This window comes from Leptonotus elevatus, chromosome 7 (genome assembly GCF_054856555.1).
Source record: "Leptonotus elevatus isolate MCC_2025b chromosome 7, RoL_Lele_1.0, whole genome shotgun sequence".
In the NCBI taxonomy this organism is placed as follows: domain Eukaryota; kingdom Metazoa; phylum Chordata; class Actinopteri; order Syngnathiformes; family Syngnathidae; genus Leptonotus; species Leptonotus elevatus.
In genome coordinates this window covers 15,844,296-15,863,943 of record NC_141245.1, presented here as the reverse complement: position 1 = coordinate 15,863,943, position 19,648 = coordinate 15,844,296, and the positions used below count along the sequence as shown (strand labels likewise).

The window sequence follows — 19,648 nt, the reverse complement described above, 5'->3', positions numbered from 1 at the left end:
TCCAGTCAATTTTCTTCTCTGTCTCGATACATTTTTCTAATATCCGTTATTACGGCATCTACACGGGCCACGGCTCGCTGAGTTTTACTTGTTGTTGTTCTCCGGCTCCTGCTGCGCCTGCCTTCCTTTTTTTATTATTTGCCCTCTGCAACCTGTCTCTGTCTCGCTCCTTTCCTTTCTTCTCGCACGCAATTGTAAATGATCAGCGGGTCAGGCATGCTTCAGGCAGCTTATGGAAACCGGGCCATTGTAAAGGCTGCCACTCGATGTGGCTCTCCCTAATGAGTTGCCGTCAGTCTCCAGTTCAATCTCAACATTGAGGAAAGTGTTTTGTTCTGTTTACGGTCGCCAACTAGTTGCTCTACTCTGGAATGGGCAGTGTTATGTAGGTCCATTACATTTGAGTATCATTTTAGTAGGCCAAATAAATAAAATAAAACTTTACATCCAGGTGATTTGACTAAATAATCCTATTACCTTCTATTCTAATTCAAAATACAAACACAACTATCCGCTAATGTCGCCGCGTGGCTAATCTTTTGCTGCAAAGATGTATTTTTTTTTGCTATATGTGGCTTAGTGCGCTAATCAACTAGCTAGTGTCAAGCTAGCTAGCTAACTGCCAAGAGTCACCAATTGCCCCCAAGAAATGCAAGTTCATAGCACTATATTTCCAAAACAACAGGAAACATTTATGAGGTTTATGTTCTGTATTTGTTCTCTTCGGGGCTAAAGCGGGGCTTGACCGATACATAGGTGCTGAGGAATATTTTTGAATATTAAATAAAATGCTAATGGCGCTTAAGTGGTGCTACGAGGTATTCTAATGGGGCTATAGCACCCCCTAGCCCCAGTGTAGCGTCAAAACATGAACGATATCTGGTCACTCCAAGGTTAAGATGCAAAATCACTTATTTTAATTAAGTTAGATTACAGCCAAAAGCAATAGTTTTCCATTAATGCGTAGCTGTCGACACTTGTAATTGAGCATAACATACTCCATTTAACCTTTTGTGGTGTCCAATCTAAACCATGCTCCTTTGACAGTTGAGATAATATTAGTCGGAAATATTAATCAGGTGGCCGTGATCTGACTGGTCGCAGTACAGCAAGACAAACTGCAGGAGTAAAAACTATTCTTAATGTATGGATTGCAAAGTCAAAACTGTAACTTGCTTATTAATGTCGGTGAGGTGCCTGCTTAATCTCAATAGACACCGAGGCAGATAATAAGCTTGCTGAGATATTATGCATTCCAGTCATATGTTACAGCCCAAAGTCAAGCACAATTGATTGGAGTTCTTGCATACTTACTTTTGGTCAACAAATGTTTCCAAATGATTCCAAAAAACACACTGAATCTACCTGTCCAATAAAATGAGTCCTGTGTTGCTTGTCGACAATTGAATGTGCCATCAGCATGCGGCAATTGGATTCTAGAAGGCAGCTTTAAAGACCCTGTAGCTAAAGTAAAATCTAAGATTTGCTTGCATTATACATTTGAAGAGAATTGCGGAAAACACGTGCAGACTTCAAACTATGTACTACTGAATTGTTGAGACACAGCATTCAACTTTTTTTTCCACCATTACGCTAATAATGCAAAGACACTAAAGAGGCTGATTGACCTTTTGTCCTTTCTCAAGGGTTTTGAATTAGTTCAATAAAGCAAGAATGCTGCTTGCTGTCATACATATTTACATGTGTAATTACTTGTATAATTTGTATACATTTTTTAACCACTAAAACTCCTTGCACACTCCCTGACAATAAGAGCAACACTGCCACCTACTGTAGTGGATGTACAATTACACCTTACTTTAGTACAACAAAAAAAAAAAACTATTTGAGGACTATGTTAAAGGCATCCGAAAGTATCAGTATTCGCCATGCTTCTTTTCAGTCATATTTTGTGTAGTCATGTAAACATGACTGGCTTTTCATTTATGTCATCATGACATTAATTAATCCAGTAACATACATATAGTCCCTTAGCAAAGCTAGAATGATTAAAAACAAAAACGATATAAGTAGATCTCATAACTCAACAAATTCAGCACTCCATGGTGCAAAATAGTGCAAGCAAACCCAAATAACACCGCTGTTATAAATATTGAATAAACGAATGCACTTTTTGACCTTAAAAGCTCCTCATCGTGGCCGACGTAAGCATTAGCCAATTTTTATTTATTTATTAACTTATTTTTGTAAGTGCAAAGGGACTGGTACGTCTGGTTTGAAATGAAAGTGTTTAGAATGAGCATACCGGTGGCCAGTGGAGATTCTTATTAAAACATGACATAAAACACATTGTATTTGTTTAAAAAATATATATATATATATATTTATTGCATGCTTTTACCAGATGGTTTCATTATGTTAAAAAGTCTCAGTCTTTAACAGTCTACCATTCTCATCAGACTGAGAACACATTCAAAGACTATACTGCGGTATAATTTAATATATACTGTATGGTTTCAGTGGTGGATGATGATAATAATCTTAAGCTTAATGTATTAAATAGTAAGTTCCATTTAAATGAGTAATACTTCTTAAGAGCAAAAGTAGCGACTGCAGACTGTTCCTCACATTCAACTTTTTGCTTGGAGCTGTCGCCAGTCTCCTCAGATGTCTTTATTCAATCACTAGGGAGATATCCATCCACCTACTCACTGAATTTTTTACACCACTCTCCAATAAGACTCCCTAAGAGGTTATGGAAGAGGTTCAGCATATGCAGGAAGTGCTTTCCCGCTTTTGTCCTCGCACAAGGTGCTGCCCTTTAAAACTGTGCTGCCAATGAATAGATAGACCCTCTATGAGTTTTCACTGGTTAAATCATTTAGCGATACCTATATTGCAAATAAGAGTAGCACTCGATTTAACTGTTGAGGTAGTAGATACGTCCATATGCAATTATGCCAGATGGAGTTTAGTTTATAAATGTTAGGTTAAAACGTACACTGAGTCTCCCTGTCCAATAAAAGTGTTCCATTTATGTAGGCAATTTAATGCGCCATCAGTATGAAGCAATTTTACTGTGGAAGGCAGCTATAAAATGAAAATAAGGTAATTGGAGGATCATTGTCATGGCAACTACTAACATAGAAAATTGGCCTTACAAAGTGTAGAAATTATTTATCTTGGCATAATTTTTTGTGTCACAAAAAACCTGGCGTTTAAACAGGGGTGTGTTAACTTTATAGTCATGTACAACCGATTTGCCTGTCGGGAATTTTCTAGGTATTATTATTGATGAACGTTTAACATGGAAAGCGCATGTCAAATCTAAGGTGTCACAAACCGCAGCCGTGTTACACAAGGTTAAAGAATCATTGAACAAGAATGCTTTGTTATTGGGAAAAAAAACACAAATCACTGTCAGTTGGACGTACATTCAAAAAGTTAGGTCAAGGACAAATGATCTTTACCTGTAAAGGTCACAGTACATTTTGGCTTCATCTCCTAATTTCAACCAAAAGCTGAATATCCCTAGTATAGTTTTTGTGAGTGGTGTAAGTTTTTTTCCCCACCGTGCATTGCACAAAGTAGATCGTTAAGAAGAATGTGGTTGTGAAGATTGTGCTGTTTAAATGCAAAAATGCAGCTGTGTTCCCTTTTTACCTGATCACAATTAGAGAAGCACATCTGTCGACTGCAGTTGCCCCCCCCCCCCCTTTTTTTCCTTTTTTGGAACTACCAATGTGGAGTAAACATTTTTGACTGTGAGTACGTTTGAAACTATTTGCGACTACTCTAAAATACATTCAAAGATACTTGCAAGTACGTTCAAACATACCTGCTAATACGTTTGAACGTACTTGTGGACTAAATCCTATACACATAATATATTTTCCCATAATGCCACGGGGTATTACTCAAGTATTAGTTAATTAGTTGGCCCTAATTATACTAATACATCTGATATACGAACAATTGTGAAACTCTTTTTCATTTGTGTCTTCATGACTTTATTATACTGCCCCCGGTGGCCAAGTTACACACACCGAAAGCAGTTGTAATGAATTTATCATGATGCATAACTGCTTTATTTTTAGTCTATCTAATTTATATTACTATATGTCTCATAAAGTAATTATAGTATTTTTTAAATCTAATAAAATACAAGTTACTTTTTTTGGGGAGGGGGGCGGGGGGTTGCATGGCTGGAACAAAGTAATGGCATTTTCATTAATTTTACTGAACACTACAGTATTTGCAAGCAACTATACGTCATTCAGAGACTCCAAGAAACGTCACCACGTGTACAACCAAGCAGCAGAGCGTTTCTAGCTAGCTCGTTGTACAAAGACATTGGCTCAGAAAAAAAGGGCATTGGGAGTGAGGAACCGACTCCAGGAGGAAATGAACTTTTTTTTCTCTCTGAACTGTCTGATCAATGAGATAGAGATCTCGTGGTCAATGTTCCACTTTCCTAAAAGGCACCATGGGAGCCGCAGCACACTTCATCTTTATCACAAGGCTGGTTCTTCCACGGCTACTGGGACCTGAAGCAGGCTCATTACTACCACAAATTGAGATCTCATTGCCGGGACTGACACCAAGATGAGTTGGTTGCTAGGGCGTCATTGCTACAGCCATGCTGTGCCTTTTTTTTTTCCTCTCTCTCTTCTATTTATATATGTTTTAGTCAGCGTTATCTGAATTTCAACAGCTGATCATATACATCTCTCATAAAGGGTTTTATGTGAAAGAGGTTCAGGGAGGTCTACCACATGCAAGCTCTCATTCCCTGCTGCCCCCCATCAACTTAATAAGCCTCACACGTAATGGGCAGTTGCCAACAAAATAGCCATGCACTTTTTCAATTTGCTATAGATTACACTGTCAAAAAGGGGTTCCATTTCTGTCCCTCAAGGCACAATCTACACCATCAACTTAAACTGAGCCAGAATAGTTAATGGTAAACAATGAGAATATTTGAATGTAAATGTACAGTACACCAATTTAATGATTTCAGACTAAATGGTTTAAATTGGTTTCTGTTATCCTACTATTTAACTCATTCACTGCCATACATTCATTAAAAAAAAAGTTCTAAATGTACAATAAAAAAAATTCTAGGTTTTCATACTCTTGTTAACAAAAGTGGATTTTTTTTTTTAATTAATAGAAATAGTTGAAATTAATTTGACGTTTATAGCCGTCAATGGCAGTGAAGGAATACAAAAGAAAAGAAAACATTATAAAAAATGTGGGGGCGTCAAGCAATTAACATTTTTAATCATAATTAATCGCATGACTTCACTAGTTAACTCACAATTAATCAAAATTTTTATATCTGTTCTAAATGTACAATAAACAAATCTAGGTTTTCATACTCTTGTTAACAAAAGTGAAAAAAAAAGAGTTAAACTTATAGACATAGTTCAAATGAATTTTTGACGTCTATAGCCGTCAATGGCAGTGAATGAGTTCATGTTTAAAGATTTGTTTCCTCACTGGTTCAGGTTATTTTCACTTGTGTTGCAACAAACCATATCTGGTGCTTCTCGTTTTTGAACGCGAAAGAGTTTTAGTGTAGATAGTGGAAACAAGTCAAACAGAAGTACGTAAAGCAACGATGTTGGACAACTGTACTGTAAGCTCACTAAACTGAAGACATTAAGGAAGTCAACAGGGTAATCAGTTTGCTTGTTACCACTTTTTATTACCATGAATGACATTTTTTTTCATTTGTGACAATAGAATCATGTTCAGGTCATGTTCTCATCACAAGTAGACCGAGCTAGACCTCATTAAGCACTGTATAAATTCTTTCCAGGTAAGAAAGAGTCAAGTCCACTAACAGGTGTATTAACAAATGATTCAGTGAATAAGACACATGGTCAAATACAAAATCAAAACACTCACAAATACTGACAATAATATGTTCAATGCAGCCCACTAGTCTAAATACTGTATTTTGGTTAATACTGTGTTAGTGGAATATGAGTTAAGCAGCAAAATCCCGCAGTTTTTATCAATATCAGAAGGCAGCCATTTTGCCACTGAGAAAATGACATTACAGTTGCTCAGGTAACAACCAATCACAGCTCAGCATCAGAAAACAGGTGAGCTGTGATTGGTCATTGCCTGAGCCCTGAGCAACTGTGATGTCATATTCAGTCGACAGCAAGTGGCAAAATGCCCGCCCCCTGGGATGGATAAAAATGGCTGGATTTTGCTTCATAACTCAAATTCCACAAATGTAATATTCATCATAATGACATGGTTAGACTAGGGATATCACATGTTATTGTCAAGAAACGTTGACTGCCCCTTTAGCTAACTCCAGCGCTTGATGTTGCACTTAAAAGGCACATACAACATGTCAATATACCAGTATGTGCAGTAAATCCATCAATTTCTATATTGTCCATTCTGTTCAGTTCAAGGGTGAACGAAAGTCGATCCCAGGTGATTTTGGACAAAAGTTGGACTATACCTTGAACTGATCGCCAATTAATTGGCACTGGCAAGGCACTTATCTTGCTTCCATATAGTGCTGTTTGTTTTATTTAAAAAATATATAGTGGTAGTTTAAACTGTTGGGGCACTTCACTTCATTTCAATGGGGAAAATTGACTTAGGCGGAATGGCAGCAGACCATTTGGCGACAAGCGTTTCAAGGACAGGTCCCTTTCATCATCCAAGCCTGTGTTGTGTGCTAATTGATAGCCAGGACTTTGCGACATGTGTACTGTAAACAACACCCTTCAAACATCACCGCCAAACTGTGTGAACGTTCCCGCAACCGCGCCTGACATGTTTGATGACCCATAAAAAGTGTTGTGATGAAGAGGTTTAGCTCTCCTGCCACTTGGGGGTTCAAACCAACAGATGTACTTCCACATTACGCCTCTGCTCTCCATATGGCTGCCTCATCTACTCGCGCTACCTCTGCAGCAGGCTCCATTTGGGTTCACAGCAGACAGGTAGCAGAGAGGCTTACACACTCCACTGCATAGCAGGGAAATAACTCCAGCTCGGTAGCTTGTGATTCCCGGCCAAAGTTGAATGTACTGTTATTTGAATATGAGCAGAAATGTTCTGCTGAAAAGCAGTTATTAGCATGAGTTGAGCTGGAATAGCACTCAGTGGAGCACAGACCTCAACATGCCAGTCTGTCTGACTGCAACGCCACTTTGGCACCTGAAGGTGCAGCTCCATCTGCTGGGTCTGGTTGGTCACCCCAATGCAAGTGGACTGTAACTGATACGCCCTATTAGGTACTGTCAGGTTTGCCGGGAGAGATTTCACAGCCGCATTGTGACTGGCGTGACTAGAAATCCTACTGCGCCTCCATGGCAATCTCAGCCTGTCACATCTGCCCATCCCCTATGTTGTCTCGCCAGCATCCCTTTTTGTCCATGGTGGCCTAAGACTACGCTGTCATGGTAATATTGTAATCAAAACAATAGCGCTAAGACATTGTTGGCAATAATTAAGTCATCACTGGCTCGGCAATCTAAGGATTCCAGCTATCTTTGAGGTCACGCAAGTAAATCTCAGGGTAATGTTGTCAATAACGAATGTAAGCATATTGTAAGCACATTGTAATCGGGGTGACATGTGTTTGCCGCTGAACAAAGGTGCATCCTCTTCCCTGCTGCTCGATTGTGTTTGTTCGCTCCTGTGGGAACGTCCTCATTAAACGCCTGTCAAGCCGCGGTCTGCAGACCTGCCGTTTCTTCTGTCACCCTTCAGGGAACGCACACGTGTACTGTATATACAAATCCGAGGTAGAATGAGCAGACTCACACACAACCGAGCACGAATCTTCAACATCTGTACTGCATCTTCTCTGACTTGGCAATCCTAAAGCATCACTTGAGGATAGTTGAGGAATTGTCGCCACAAATTCAAATTTGCGACAGAGGAACATGACATCAAAATGGTCAAATGATTAATTGTATTTATAAGATTACGAAACAAGATGCCAGCCAAAGTTCAAAACAATAAGAGGATCAGCTTAAAACACAGCCAAATTGCCATGAGGTTGTAATACTTAATAAATACAATGGAAACAACATTGACTCAGTAAACATGTATTCACTGCCAAAGGATGGTCGTTTTCAGTGTTTGATACGTCTGCCAGAAAATATAAGGCAGCACAGAGAAACTTAGAACCATATATTGTTTATTTCTTTAGATGTTTATTTTGTGACCAAATACTTACTACATGTTACTGAACGCTGACACACAGTTGAATGTGATTGGCTGATTATCTCCAACTGTTGGTTTCGGGTTCAATTGCAATTATTATTATTTTTTTTATGTATTATCCTTTTGTATTATGTACTTGCAAACTATTATGTAATATGTATATATTAGACACACACACCTACATCCATCCATTTAGTGTATTGAACAAAAACATCCACACTGCACTCACTACTGTCCGTTTTACAGCCAAACTAACAGATCAGCGTTCCTGCCAAGCTTTCTCTTGGAACTAAAGTACATCATGTCCTTGACACTTATGTTGTCTGTGGTCTGCACAAAAATAAAGACGTGACAAATTGACACTGCAAATTGTCCAATTTTACACCATTGTGGGATGTCTATGTTTCCCGTTTTGCAGTTTCTCTCGTCGTTCCCATATGACATTCCAGCTGAAGGTTTCATGTCTCGGCTTTCCCGCCTCTTTGACTTGTACTCTGTCTTCGTCTCCTCATCCTCCAGTCAGCTCGCTGATAAACATCTGTCTTTCAGCAGCAGTCAACGTGACACTTCTTTAGAGAAATGCCACCAGAAAGCCAAGGCTACCTTTGGTCGTTAGTCGTTATTTTCTTCCCCCGCGCAATTTTCGGATGCAATTAAGCCTACTCCCATGGCAAAAAAATGACTCTGAGCAGATGCTCAAATAATAATATAATGCACTTCAATTTATTTTGAAACAGCAAAAGTTGAGTTTCAGATATTTGTTTTAAGCGTCACTGAAAATATGTGATCACTATTTTCAAGCAGAAGATTAAACACCTTAAAAACAGGGTGAAGGTGCAGGAAAATATTACATTCATTTACATTCATGAGATGAAAATATAACCATATATATTCACATATTCTATATTAAAAAAATAAGACAAAATGGAGGCTTGAAATAAGTCAGACAAATAATGGAATTGTAATAGGAAATAGTGGGACCTTCATTTTAATTAGAATAATTTGCCCCAGAGGTCAAAATGCCACCATTCTAAAACCTTTATTTTAACTGTAAAAAAAATAAAAAATAGTTGTATTTAAACATTGTCATGCAAGTTTAAGCAGAGTAAGATGTTGCAAAGAATAAAATACTCGTTAAATCGTGTTGTAACTTTAATGACAAATAAGGAAGGGTAATTGTGCCATATTACTCAGGCGCATTATTTAGTTATTTTACTTGAACTTGTAATTCAGTGTAAGATAAAACATTACAGATATACTCTGCCTTTTGATTTTTAGTGACACAAGTGACATGTCTCCATTTTTCACCAGTCTGGATCTCACATCGACTGATGTTTGGTGCGGGGTGGGAGGGTTAATAGATATTTTCTAGTGGCACATTGTCTGCTATTACATCTGTGAACGCAGCTGGTAGGGGCTTTCGAGCATACGGTAAGGGAAGGGCATATATGCATGTATCATGCAAGATACTCACAGCCATTACCATATATTGACAGGTTAAGATGCATCCCATTGATTACGTTTTATCAAATGTGATTAATCCGAGTTCTATAAAGGAATCCTTAGCTTGAGGAAAAAGTAACTCATTTACTCTATTTTATCACCATTACATGCTTCTTTGCAATACTACGGGTGAATTATACGAGCTGTTGGTTGCAGATAAGAAGTGTGGCAGGTTCCTCAAATGTGGTTGACAACTTGCTGTTCTTCATGCGGGACATTGATTTTGAGTCAAAACATCGCATGGCTGCTGTTAGGTAATCAATTCATAGTATTGCTCCGATTGATAACATGAGGGATCGATATGCTACAGTAGTAGACTGCATTTACTACATCAACGCATATTAAAGTGGGATGTAAGGTGTTTCCAGAATTCATTGACTGTAGTGTGTTTTTACTTTGACTATTTTCTTGAACTTTATATGTCAACTTTGCACACATTTAATCAACTAATTTTCATTTTTGAAATACTATCTTAATAGGATCGAGTATAGCTCCTTGAATGTGCAGAACTTCTGTTTCCATGCCAAAGTTATATTTAGATTTGATGTGGTGCTACTTAGCCTGTGATTTGGATGGTTTAAAACCTGATTGATTATTTTTCCATCCATTTATCACGGGTGTGCCAGAGCCTATCCAAGCTGGTTTTGCTGACCGTGGATTGGTCGCAAGCCATTCCTAATGATTGATATTTTTGGGGTAGGTCTTAACCCTATTCCTGCTATTAGGAAAAACCTACGTTAGCCATTTTTTGGGGTCCAATGGACCTCGAGTGTATCTGGCTATGTTTTAGTGCTTTACATTGGATCTGTTTGAATATATTGGTGTCTGCTGCTGGTGAGGAGGCGTTTTGCATGGAGTTCCCCACTTAAGTTAAAAAAAATCCTGCTCATGGTCAGCTATTTACTTAAAAACATTGTATTTGTTAAGGAAAAACGCATTATTTTCATTTCCAACAAAATATCAACAAAAACGTGTTTGATTACATGCTGTGACTGTTGACTCTTCATTGTCTGACACATAAAACAAATGAGTTATTATTGTATATGGTAGCATAACTGGGAAATATCTGAGATTCAATGTAGCTAAAACAAAACTGTAATCGCCTTCACACTTGACCTCTCTTTCCACAATGCACATGATTATGTCTTAACAATGGATGTATCCATCATTTCAATAAACTTTCAGTGAGATATGAATGCAAGATCCAATGATCACATCTTTATGTCATAATTTCAAACGTTTCTGTATAGGTTTCCTTTCAATTGGTTATTTTACTTTTTGTATCAGTGCCAATAAACATTCATCACCCAGAGAATGCTTGATGTTATATAATCCTTTCATACAGATTTTCACAGTTAGAGTCTTTCTGTCTTGATCTTGGGAACAGAGGTTTCAAAATCGATTTTGAAATATGGGGTCCATTGGACCCCAAAAGGTTTTCTGTATTTAAATGAGAAACCCACTATCCGGAATTAAATTCCAAGCCATCCCATGTGTTCCTAAAAGGTTGGGTGAGGATTACATAATGGGGTCCATTGGACCCCACAAAACAGGAATAGGGTTAAAATGCTCTTGCTTCAACCAACACCCTTTCGGTTTAAATTGCAAATTTGAGCATTGAACCGAATAAGAACTTCCTCTGTTATTTCCTGAGAGTTGAGACAGCGAACTAGTTGTGAGACACAATTAATCAAATTCTTAATGACCAATCATTTATCTGCCCATCCCCAATAGGAAGTAGTTTTTTTCAGTTACAAATGTAATACCAGGACAAAATTCAACAAGTAACCAGTGGAATATAAAATGTAATAGGCCGGGGTAGATAGAGAAACAAGAGAAAAAGAAGTAGAAATCAGACAAATCCAATTGGAACAATCAAAGATACTCCCAAAGTGGCGCTCAGTTCCCCTGCGTGCTGTCCAACTATTATCCAGGTTTAAGGCTCCTTATTGCCCAGGTTTGAGTGTTCCATCGGGTGCTGTCACTACTGGCTGCACCTCCATCCATCCAGACACCAAGGGACTCCATTACACAACAATGGGCAAGGGTTGAAAACCAATCAAGGGAATATGGGGACGAGGAGGAAGGCAATGTATGGCTGTTGAGAAGAGCACAGACAGGCAATCTGCCGTGATGAAGAGGCTCCTTTCCCTGTTGCTCTTCTCAGACCCGGCATGTCCTCCAGTATCCCCTTCAAGCCCCACTGGGCTCCACCCTAATGCCTGGCCAGCTGACTGACCCAACACCTGCTACTCGATCTCACCCCATTTCCCAGTCAGGCCTCGCGGTCAACCTTGGTCGTGGCTATCTGGTCACATCATCATGTTGAGTCAGATACATATTCGATGATATTAAAAACATGAAATAGATGAAAGCTGGGTTTGAAAATGTCTGTTTTTACTTCCTGGTAGGTTGCTACGTCAGTATTTCCAAATATGGGCAAGCTGGCAACCGGTAATTTTGCGTTGTCTCTTTCACAGTGGCAAGGCAAGTCAAGTTTATATCTATAGCAGATTTCATACACAAGGCAACTCAATGTGCTTTACACAAGCAAAGACACAACGCTTGCAAGGATCAACAAACACAACAGTTAACAACATTCAGTGCAGTGTGAAAAGGGCATTTGCGCGGAGAATTCCAGATTGTGTGACTTGAGATGCGTTTAACGTTAGTGGTTCCGCCTCACGCATCTGCAGTAGAGATTAGCCTGTGCTAGAAACAGCTTAAGAACAATTGGGGTTGTTCGGCTTTAATTACAGGCCGTAAGGGAATACACATATAATATTCATAATGCTACAGCAAATCAACACTGTGAGAACAAGGGTAATCAATCTGACGATTGCATGCCCGACTGAAGTGGACTGGAGAGGTGTATTTATTGATTCTAACCGAGGGTTTGGCTGACTTTTCTTTTCTTACCCTGTGTGTCTAATTTTTGATGATACGGGAAACACTGTACAGTTTTCCTACTAATTAATGATATCACATTCTCTGAGTACTACTAATAAAGCCAGGATTTCAGCCTGGCTTATGGACACAATTAGCAATCACAAAATGTGCTCTATTAAAAAAAAAAAAAATCTCAGCAGAAAGATAAGCCTTCTTAATTTTCTCATCAAAGTGAATGATGCTACTTTGGTAAAAGAGTTACAAATGTTTCAGCATCACGTTAGCAGATCATTGTTGTTGATTCCCAAAAAATACCTTGTTATAGCTATCAAGTCAGGGCTGGACTCGTGTCCGGGAACATTATTTTTGTTGTCCTGGACTTGACTCGGATTCCCTGGCATTTGAATTGGACGTGTCTTACACTCGGCCATTGGACTCACAAAATATTTTTATCGACTTGACCAAGTCCAACTATGTTTTTATTCCTGACAAGTAACGTCCTCCTTGAAAAGAAACTTGAATTAAAGTTTTCAGACTATCAAAATACACCGACATTGACATTAGCCACCCGGTAACCATAGCTACCGGGCAGCAAGCCATCTGACTGGTTAACCTGACCCCAAGCGAAAGTCTTATTCTTTCAGTCATGTCAGGGTTAATAAAATTTGGTTTTACCAACCATCGAGAACTGGCGTTAGCCACAACGTCTGCAGAAAACAAAAACACATGAAGCAACCTGCAGATTCTGTAAGTAGACAATGGACAGCGGGCTCGGACTTGACTTGGAGTCGGAACTTTGTGACCCAAACTTGACTTGGACTCAATAAAGGTAAACTTGTCTACAGCCCTGTAAATTAGCCTCTGCTACTAGATTCCTGTTATGTGCTGCTATTTTTGTCGTCCTATCATCTGAAATCAAACTGCCAAGCTGATCCGTAGTCGTGTTAGAAAATGTTTTAAAACAGTGGCTGAGGAGGCGTTCAAATGAACGCTCTGTAACAAGAGCTTGTTCTTGTGGGTGGTATGAAAACAAATTTTGTGATCCATACAGACATTTTAGTATCTTAGTCACTCAAGTTCTGTGTTCTGAGTATGCATCTGCAACTACACAGAACCCTGGGTTTTTTCTTAGACTTCCAAAACAACACACACAATCTTTCTGTCTGATGGCATCCTCCTTTTAATGTTTTCCACCTTACATTTTGGCAATTTTGAGCTTGTTATATCACAAGGTGTCAGAAGTGAGATGACATGAGGTCAAATTTGGGTTGCAGGAACTAAACTCAGACTTTTCTTTGAAGTGGGATGGTGAGTTGAAGTTATTCTATTCTAAAACAAGAATTGAGGACCCTTAAACCTCCCACACCAATGGTGTCAGACGTTTGATGGGTGATTCCTCCGAGTCCTCAGGCTTCTCTTAGGATTAATGTCAGAAGTGAGATAGTCAGCCATAATTTGAGGACGGTTGAAATAAAGGTTGAGGGTACCACTCAGACAACGATCAGATTGTGGCAGAAATGTGATGTTGAGCATATGACCCATTGGCCTCTCTGACAAATCGTGTCAGAAGCGGGATAGTTAGACGTGATTCGACATGGTTCAAATCGGGGTTGAGGATACTACCACTCAGATATACGTCTCAGAGATGTCAGATGTGGTTTGACTGGTTTCAAATCCAGTTTGAGGTTACTGCTCCTCAGGCTTCTGTGAAAAATGCTGTCAGAAGTGGAATAGTCAGCTGCTTTGAAGCTGGTTGAAATAAAGGTTGTGGGTACTACTACTTCGCAGACAACTGTCAGGTAGTGGCAGAAATGTGATGGTTTGCTTTGAGACCACCATATAGCTAATGCAACCCCAAATAACCGGCTTGGTATTTCTTGACTTTTCAAGAAGCTTGTGCTAAAATTCAGGTTCCATGTAATCGTTCTCAGTCCTCCTTGACCAAATGGTCTATGGTAATATTTGAGTCCTCAAGTTACGACGTTCGCGACCTACATCGTTTCGATCTTTATGGCGCCCGTGCCTTGTCCGCAGCACCTTCTTTTTTTGTTAATTTTCCACAGTAATCATGCATTTTAAAGTTATTTAAAATTGTGTTGTTACCTCCAGCAACGGGGTCCGTCGAACAGGTCGGCTCGCCATCAGGCGCGTAATATTTCTGTGTTTAAGTTTCCCTTAGCTCCACTTTGCCGTTCGTCAGCAATGAATGTCCGTGCGGAAACACAAAATATTGGTTCCGGCATCTTCCGTGTGGCACAAATACGTTGTTTAAAATTACTGTACAAAGTATTTTAATGTTAAACATCGACTTTTTAAAGGTGAAATCCGACTTAAGTCGAAATCCGTGTTACATCGCCAGCATAGGAACGGAACTCCTCCGGAACATGAGGATTTCCTGTATTTGGAAAGGGACAATGCATATTAATCAAAATTTTACAAGGTAAATGTATCTGAGTTAGCTACGTTTAGCTAATTTTCATGGCCAGTCGCTTGGGCACATATAAGAGCCGGCCTTAAATGAGAAGCATTCAAATCACACATCAATACACAAAAATATAACATAATATTGCAAAAATACATTTCCTGTACAAGTGTTAAGTGTTCACAAATCTGTCTAACTCACTGAGAGCAAATTTGGCCCGGGCACTGCAGATGTTTTTGCTGATGCATGTATAAATATAAGGGACCTAAAACGGAACCTTGAGACACTCCTACATTACCTGTATGCAGAATAAATAAAAAGTGTCTCACATTAACACGCCGTTCTCTACCTTCCAGGTAGGACAAACATCAATTAAGCGTAAATCTTTCTCCTGACATCCTTGTCTCTGTGCAGGTACCCTACGTGAAGGTGGCCCCAGAAGACATTTTAAAAGTCCAGTTCCCCCGGTTCACCACTCTCGACCTGAGGCCAACCAACATGGATGTCAGCCTTGCCGTAGCAAGCATTCTCACCTTCTTTAACAGCACCACCGCCTGCCTCATCTGCGCACAGGCCGACTGTGAGTACAGAATAAACCCTACACAGTGTACACACTTGGGGAGCTTGTACACCAAACACCCTCCCTACACCTGCCGACAAAGTGCAAATAGTGTTTTATGTGTTTTCCTTTAAGATATGTTGACACACCAAGCTATCCCAGATGCACAACAACTGTGTTCCGGCAGCAGATGCGCCACTTTATCAAAATCTCACCCTCTGACACACTGTCTGAAGCAGCTGCTGCAATCCGCAGAGCGTGCTTGCTGCCAACATCCCAAAATAAACAGTCTGCACTCCATAATCATCATCTTGAAATCCAAATTAAATATAGCTTGTCTATGTGTAGTCCCTAAACACCACCTGATAAAGATCACGCTTTGACAGATGAAAAAAAGGGGAAAAAAAGAGATCAAATTTTGTATCTGAAGCCAGCATTGATCTCACCGACTCCTTGTCAAAGGCACTCATTAGATTCCAAAGATACTAAACTGAATGACCTCAAAAAAGCCTCTCAATCCCCTTGGGGCAAATTTATTTTCACAAATAGAAAGGAAGATTAAATCATGGCCTGTTCCCACCCTCTTGTAGTCCAGCGAGCAGTAATTACAACTCCCCAGACAAAGACACCATGACCCTGAGTGGCACCAGCTAACCTTTTTTTCTTTTGTTTCACACTCAGCTTTACACTTTCAGGAAGAGAAATGCATTAGTCACATATCAAACGGCACACAGATGGAACTGAGACATGTCGAACCACCCACCATGATCCCAATGCGCCTTTAGAGCCCAATTTGACTCCACTCGCCTTTCATTTCTGCTTAAGTAGTTACATCTGTCACTCAAAGCATTCCAGTGACATGAATATATATTTGTTTATTTTTTGTACGCAGTACAAGTCCATGCACAAACAAATATTTCTCTAAAGCTACTGAATGTCGAATATTGACATAACAATTTTGAATCGCTACTGCCACCTGTTGAAACTGCACATACCCTTCACAAACACATTGCACACATGACGTCACGTCTGCAGACAGCGGATGGGAAATTTTAACCCGAATCCAGTCTGAAAACTATTGGCCAGAGGCTTGTGAACAGCTGAGGTGTTAATCTACTAACGAGAAGATGCTTCAGTCATAAATGGTCAAGTAAAAATGCTATTGTAAAGATATTTTTGGGGAAAAAGTTCCATATAGTTCTTTAAACATTTATTGACAATAATATGTTATATGTGACCTCACTAGTGTAAACATGACATTCTGACAGTTATGGAGTATGAGTTATGCAGCAAAATCCAGCTGTTTTTATCCATCTCAGGGGCGGCCATTTTGCCACTTGCTCTCGAGTAAAAATGACATCACAGTTGCTCAGGTCTCATGCTGCATTCGAGGCTGATCAGAAGTCGGACTTTTCTGAGTTCGAACCAGCGTGTGTGTACGGGAACGCCCCCTTGAACTCGGAAATGCCACTTGCGAATTTCGGGGAAAAAAGTATCCCGACTTCTGTGATGGACTACAATGTGATGTCACTCTACAATGGCAACCAACCCCTTTGGAAACACAGACCCTGAATGGTAAAACACAATTTACTCGAGTATTAAATTAGATAGCTTTCTTTATTCATAAATATTCGACATAACTCCGCGTAACACAACATATGTGACAGTATGCCGCTATCTCCCTGCATGAAATTATACGGTGAACTACTGAAATGTATGAAATGCTTTTAAAGATCAAATAAAAAAAATAAAAAAATGTATCACTATCCGCCATTTTGGTCATGTTTACTTTCGCCTCTAAAAAACAGCTCGGATAAATCCGGCTTTTGACCATCCTCGAATGCAGCATCAAGTAACAACCAATCACAGCTTAGCTTCAGAAAATAGGTGAGCTGTGATTGGGCGTTGACCTGAGCAACTCTGATGTCATCTTCCGTCGACAGCAAGTGTAAAAATGGCAGCCTTCTGATACTGACAAAAACTGATGGAGTTTGCTTCTTACTTAACTCATATTCCACTAACGCAATATTAACTAGAATACCGTTTTTAATTTAGACTAGTGGGGCTTCATAGCACTAATTATTGTCAATAATTTCGGGGGGGTTGACTTCCCCTTTAACTAAATGTCTTTATATGTTAAATCTCTACATCAAACTCATTGATCCAAATGCCTTGAGGTTTCTTATCCTATAGTGTAGATCTCAGTCATTCAGAGCTTAGATCCTGTTTTTTTTTGTGACCAGAGAGTTGATTATTGAAGCTGACAGTGTTGGCTAAAAATAATGATAACAATGCTGGCCTCTAAGGTGCCCTTAGGAGTCAGGACGTCACCTTGGGTGTGCTGGAACAAAATAAACCAATTTTAAGCGTTATTTCCTCCCTGTGGCTGTATATTGGCGCGCTGGCCTGAAAAGGAAATGGGGAAAAAATTAAATAGGAGAGTGGTTCGTTGAGGATGCTGCACAGCAATAAGCAAATGTAGTGATTGGGCCGAAAGAAAGGGGACAGATAACCACTAGTCTCATACATTGGCATCAAGTAGGAGATTGTCCACAAAATGGGGCATATTGATTGCATGCTCTCATGTGACCCTTTTTCATTCAGTTGAAAAGTGAGTGGCAGCATGCCTCGTTTTGTACGCAAGGTCCGCCAGAATCGTTTGGTCCCAGATCCCCAAGCCCCGCCCTTTCCCCCGTTGACTACTGCAGTCAGTCACTGGCTTGGCGGCATGCTGTCAACGGCTCGTCCACATGTTGTGGCCTCGTTAATCATCCACACCACCGACAGCCTAATAGAGTGTGACCAATTCATGCATATTTTCCAACGATGGCTGAAGACACACAGGAGCGGAGGCGTAATTTGTGCCCAAAGGTAGGTTGGACGCCAACACCGACATTAGACGAGCCGGGATTCTCATGATACAATGTTTTAACCAATATCCCAATGCAACAATTGTGCAGTAATGGCTGACTATACCGTGCTACTCAAGAAGGGAAAGCACTTTTGCTGTAACAATGACCTTTCACATCAGACAAAATATTTTAGAATTTGATAAGACAGTTTGTCTATGGTGCTGAGCATGAAGGTCCATTCAAGGACATCTTATTATATGGCTGCTGGCTTAGAGCGATACACTGTAAATAATAATAATAATAATAATAATAATAATAATTATGTGAAAAAATCTAGAATTGTTTTCACTCAAAAAAAGCTATGTCAATTTAACAATGAGAGTTTGTAATACATTTTTACCAGTTAATTAAAAAAATAATAATAGACACATACCTGTACACCCAATTCTCATGGCTTCTGGCTTAGAGCGCTACGCTGTAAAAACATAAAAATAAATAAATAAATAAATAATAATAACTTGAAAAAAAATTTTTTTTTACTTACACACTCCTGCTGTGTGTTAGTATATTGCTGGTGTCTGGTGGAATCCTTGTACTTCCAAGAGACCGTTTTGGTCTCACTTTGGACACATCAACAAAGCAGTATAGTGGCAAACAGCAAGAATGGCATGGCTAATGTGCAAAACCCTCTTTTATATACAGTCATTTTCACACCTTTTCCACCTGTTAGCAACAGTGCGGTCAGTTTGTTAGAGTAAGAACACAAACAATTTAGTGCCCGCTATTTGGATATTCGGAAATCGGGTCCTATGTCAGTGGTTCTTAACCTGGGTTCAATCAAACCCCAGGAGTTTGGTGAGTCAGTCTCAGGCATTTGGCGGAGGTCAAGACACACACCTGACCGACTCAAATGATTTGTGACGATCCCTTCTTGGCCATTATTGGCTGCAGGTAATCACACTACATCGCTTGGTCTATCTGTGCTGCAGGGAATTTGGTGTGCTCAGTATTCGACTTACGGCTGTTGTGATGGTACGTCGTGTGATTTTGTAATCTTTTTTTTATTATTCTAATCCCTACATATGAACTATGCCGAGCAAAATAAAACAGTCAGACGAATATGTGCAATATGAATTTACATGTAAAATGGAACGTATGGAGTTCCACAGGGTTAAATTCTGGGGCCTCTGCTCTTGTGGTTGTCCTAACTGCATTTGTAATGCCAAGGAGAGCAAATCTAGTTCAGCACTGCTC

At 39.6% G+C, this 19,648-nt stretch overlaps 1 protein-coding gene across 4 annotated transcripts in view; it reads left to right on the top strand.

Annotated features, from left to right (window-relative positions):
- Positions 1 to 19,648, top strand: part of grik4 (glutamate receptor, ionotropic, kainate 4) — a 299,291-nt gene that overhangs the window by 172,076 nt on the left and 107,567 nt on the right. For all 4 annotated transcript variants that reach the window (XR_015095554.1, XM_086080252.1, XM_086080249.1 and 1 more), the window contains exon 6: positions 15,398 to 15,563. Coding sequence is in view for 3 of the 4 variants with exons in the window: in XM_086080252.1 (XP_085936378.1) it covers positions 15,398 to 15,563 (166 nt within the window). In the remaining variant the exon portion in view is untranslated. The remainder of the gene's footprint in view (positions 1 to 15,397; positions 15,564 to 19,648) is intronic.